Source organism: Egretta garzetta, unplaced genomic scaffold (assembly GCF_000687185.1).
Source record: "Egretta garzetta isolate BGI_Z169 unplaced genomic scaffold, ASM68718v1 scaffold143, whole genome shotgun sequence".
Taxonomy (NCBI): Eukaryota; Metazoa; Chordata; class Aves; order Pelecaniformes; family Ardeidae; genus Egretta; species Egretta garzetta.
The window spans coordinates 1,737,892-1,742,604 of record NW_009259310.1 but is presented as its reverse complement, the minus strand read 5'-3'; the positions used below and the strand labels follow the sequence as shown (position 1 = coordinate 1,742,604).

At 48.3% G+C, this 4,713-nt stretch overlaps 1 protein-coding gene across 1 annotated transcript in view; it reads right to left on the bottom strand.

Annotated features, from left to right (window-relative positions):
* Positions 1-878: 878 nt before the first annotated feature.
* The window catches only part of LOC104124031 (DNA polymerase epsilon 3, accessory subunit), an 18,080-nt gene continuing 14,245 nt past the window's right edge, over positions 879-4,713 (bottom strand). Inside the window, exons 2-4 of the mRNA XM_009636334.2 lie at positions 4,180-4,260; positions 2,873-2,991; positions 879-2,377 (exon numbers count right to left, since the gene is read on the bottom strand). Coding sequence (XP_009634629.2) covers positions 2,217-2,377; positions 2,873-2,991; positions 4,180-4,260 — 361 coding nt within the window. The 3' untranslated portion in view covers positions 879-2,216. The remainder of the gene's footprint in view (positions 2,378-2,872; positions 2,992-4,179; positions 4,261-4,713) is intronic.

The window sequence follows — 4,713 nt, the reverse complement described above, 5'->3', positions numbered from 1 at the left end:
GCTGTGGGGCCATACAGCTGGGTTTTGGGGTGTGTAGGGGCCTGCAGCAGGATTTTGGGGTTCTGGAAGGGTCTGGAGCAGGGCTTTGGGGTGCTGGGGGTGTGTGGAGCAGGGTCTTGGGGTGGTGGGGGGGCATGGAACAGCACTTTGGGGTGCAGCTGCCTTCATTCTCCCTTCGCTGTCAGCTGCTCTGTTAGCAATTTCATAGCAAGTTTGCTTCTGCCTTCCCCACACGCTCAGATGCGTGCTTATGCAACCACAGCCATCCCCTTTTATCACTGACAGAAATAAGAGATTCCATTTCTGTAAAAAAATGTTTTTTATTTAGATATTGTTCCCCTCCAGAATATGCACCCCAGATGTACTAGAAGATGAAAAAAGAAGAAAAAAAAAACCAGGAGCCAGAAGGCAGGCCTTTTTTGTTACTGGAGGTCTTGGGAGGATGTCATCAACTCAAATCTTTTCATCTGCTCCTGACTGTACAACAGTAGAAACTAGACAGCAGAACATCTTTGTTGATTCAGTTTTCAGGAGCTGGGCTTGCGTGTGTGAAAAGCCATCGGGCTGTAAAAGCATGAAGGCAGGGGAGCTCTTGTGAGTAGCTCTGCATCAAGTTTTTTGGTGAAAAGGACACATGTTCCTCACAGGTGCTGTTTTCAAACTGCGCATCAGCAAAACTCATTGTTTTTACTTATACCTGAAAGTTTTACCTACGCACTGGAAAGGGCTGCCCAGGGAAGGGGTCAAGTCCCCATCCCTGGGGGGGATTTAAAAGCCAGGCAGACAAGGTGCTTAGGGACAGGGTTTAGTGGTGGACAGGTACAGTTGGGCTTGATGATCTCAAAGGTATTTTCCAACCAAATGGTTCTATGATTCTATAAAACTTTCCTCAAATTTCATTCACCAGACCTCGGTTAAATACCAGGTTCAAATACCAGGTTTATGAATCTTCAAAAAGATCAGTCAAATAATAAAGCTGTTTTTCCCCCCAAAAGGAGCTTACTCCAATAGATACTTTCTCAGAGAAGAGAAAAGAAAGGCATCAAAACTAAGAAAGTGTAGAAGAACAAACCTATCGGAGCATGAGGAACACAAACATCTTGTTTCAACCCATCTTTCCTGAAGGAGAGATTTTAAAAGCCAGAGGCTAACGTTCCTAGGTAGGAGCGTCCCAACCTCGCCTCCCTCCAGGAGCCCATGGCACTGGGCAGCAGCCTGTGTCTCTGGGATGACTGCCGAAGGCTAAAGAGGGACTTCTGATGTCATTAGTCCATTCCAGTCAGGAAAAAAACCCCAACCCACCAAAATCCAGCACTCGATTCTACCGTATTTAGACTTGCTTGCAATCACCAACCTGTCTGCAGGAGCTGCAGCTCTGCAAAGGAGGGAAAGAAGGCGAGAGCCTCCGATCCACTGGTGCCTACTGCTGCCCTGCAACAAACGCAGCACTTGATACAGCCACCTTTTGTCATCCTAATACCCATTTCAGCCATTAATTTTGCTTCAGATTTTTAATAGAAGTCCTCTTGCTCTCCTGGGGCTTCAAAGACACGAACCAAGCACTTTTGTTATTTGGTTTACATCCTAAGTGCTCTGGAGTTTTGTGATTTAGGTTGATTTGGGGCAGAAAGTCAGCCAAAGGGACCACTGGTCCTTGTACAGTCGTACTGTATCGCTGTAGACGACTGGGAAGGTCAAAGGACACAGTATGGCTGTCACAGTTACAGCAGGAAGAGAAGGCACAGCCAGAATGCAAGAAAACGAAGGAAAAAACCAAGTCACTTGGATAAAAAGCTCAAATGCTCAGCTTCCAAGGCTCCGGACATCATCGTGTAGATTCCAAACCCCAAAGGATTAATGATCTATTTGATTCAGCCCCTGACTTGGTTTAACGAGCTTATTCAAGGGTCTCTCAAGTTCTCCTGGCCAGCTTCTGTACTGCACATCCGACATTCCTTTTCCCCTCTATTTCAGAGCCAACCCAGCATAAAAAGCCCAGTCCCGCTGCTCTCTTCAGAACCCGGGGAGGAGTGGTCCTTCCACGAGAAAAGCTTTACAGAAGTCCTTTAAGTAAAAGTTAAAGCCAAAAAGGGACGGGCCCCAGAGGAACAATACGAAGCTCTACTGGAAACAAGAGGGCACACAGCAAGATTGATTTACAGCATTTATATCTCTCTGAACAAAACCCAGCCCCTGCACACGTCTCATGAGCAAGCTCAGTTGTCCACCTCTTCCTCATCATTTTGCTCTTCTTCCTCCATCCTTTCATCATCGTCATCATTCTCTTCCTCTCGGCTCTTATCTTGCTCCTCTGAGTCTGCCTTCTTGTCTTTATCTTTCCTTGCTTCTTTCTTTCCTTTCTGTTCACGCCTGTAAACTAAAAAAAAAAAAGAGAGAACACTGAAAAATTGCAAGCCGGCGTTTCCATGGCATGAATGGTGCAGTAGCTCAAGTCCAATGTCCACTTGCTCTCCGGGCTTACAAGGGGAGCAGTGAACTCAGAGCAGCAACTCACCCCATTATCTGAGCTGTGCTGACCAGCTCCATAGGAAATCACCTTAAGTTTCAGCAGAAAATTGCTGAAAAGGACGCAGGAGTTCACATTTACAGGCAGCACCTAAGACTTTCCTTAGGTAAACATAATAGGGGAGTGAGAGCAGATGAGACTTTCCCAATCCTCATCAGTTGTGAAATAATGTTATCCCAGTCCTGTTAAGGTGCACATTATTTACTCCCCAGGCAAACTGCAGTGTAGGATGCTGGGCAAAGAGAAGAGAAACAAGACAGGCAAGTAAGCGTTGCTTGTCCAGTGTTTGAGGAAAACAGGACTTGGTGCTGCTTAGACTCCCCCAACATGAGCTGAGGACATTACCTTCCAGTGATTCTTTCAAAGGGGCTACAAATCGCTGAAACTCCATTTCCTCCATGGCAGAGAGAACATCGCCAGCGTTCAGCGTTTTCCTCTTCCCCTTCATGGCAAAGTTATTTGCGCTGGTCAAAAACAAGAAGGGAAATAGAATGAACTGGTACTGTCATCAGTTTAGTCCTGTTCATTAAAGTCACATTTAGTCTTGTTTATTAAAGTCACAAGCAACTTAAAAGAAAAAGCCATGTCCTAAACATGCAGGTTTTTTTTTTAATCACTTACTAATAGTAGTTTAGGATACCTTCTCGTTTGCATTGGCTGCTTGTGCTTTCCTCTAGTTGCACTGCTTTCCCGCAACATTAGTTTTCTGCTTGTGGGGACCTTTTCTACAACTGGGTTGGAAGGAGAAAGTCTGAACATTGGCTGCAAGGCGACAGTTCCACAAAGCCATGCGAGTACTTAACCCCAGAGAAGCGGCCACCTGCACAGCACGTTCTAAGCCACCTTGGAGACGTTACTCTGTCCCTTGTGGCCAGCTCCAAGGCAGACTAGGCTGGGTCACGCTTGCCCTAATGCAGCCACGTGGTGCATAGCTTGGAAAGCGAACAAAGGGCTGGTGCCTTTGCCAGGAAAAGCAAAGGAGCTGTCTGGAGACCAAGGCTGATGGGGAGCAGCTGGGGGAGCTGGGGGTGTTCATCCTGGAGAAGAGGAGGCTGAGGGGAGCCCTTATCGCTCCCTACAACTGCCTGACAGGGGGGGGGAGCTGGGGGGGGTCGGGGTCTGCTCCCAGGGAACGGGTGATGGGATGAGGGGAAACGGCCTCAAGTTGTGCCAGGGCAGGGTTAGGTTGGACATTGAGAAAAGTTCCTTCCCCGAAAGGGCTGTCAGGCACTGGAAGGGGCTGCTCAGGGAAGGGGTCGAGTCCCCATCCCTGGGGGGATTTAAAAGCCGGGCAGAGGAGGTGCTTAGGGCCAGGGTTTAGTGGTGGGATGGCAGGGTTAGGGGAGCGGTTGGGCTTGGGGATCTTAAAGGGCTTTTCCAACCTAAACGATTCTGTGATTCTATGAAAAGCTGTGCAGCCGTACTCTAAGGCTAACGGCAGTTTGGGACCCCTCTTGTCCCCAGGGGGGCTGGGGCTTCTCTGTGTAAAGAGCCAAGCTGCCTTCCCCAGGGGTTGTTAAGGGCAGCCCAAACCCAACTGCTGCAGACTGGCCTACACTAAGGATTGTTTTATTTATATAAATGGACAATCCCAAAACAAACACTGGGAAAAACATCACCAGGACTGGTCATCCGATGCAACAAATTCTTACCATGATGTTGCATAAAGCACAAACACGCTTGCCGCTCGAGATATTGCGCTCCGAGCTTCTTTGGAAATATTTACTCCATCAGGAAGCTGAAAAATAAATGCAACTTTTATCAGCAGCTGCTACAAATGACTTAAACTTGAGTAATTCAGGCATCAGTTCTGTTAAGGGATTCAGAGGGCTCAGTGCAACTGGAAACTAAACGTCGATCTTGGATGCTACGACAGAAACTTTGATGTCAGCTGAAAGCCAACTGCAATTGGACTCTCAGAACGCCATAAGCTACGCAGAAACAAAGTAATCTCTGGATTGGCGGTGGCTCTGGCCACCGTCCCTGGGGCAATTCCCCCGATGCCCACCGACCCCCCGGAGCGGCCCAGTCGCCCTGCCACATCCCAGATCCATCCATTGACATCTTGCAGCTCAAGACCAAACGTATCGTTAAATTAATGGCTGGGAATTACTCGAGGCTTTTGTGGGGAGCAGGAATAGCTCCCGCTCCGGACGAGCCAGGCCCCGCTGCGGGAGCTCCCCTGC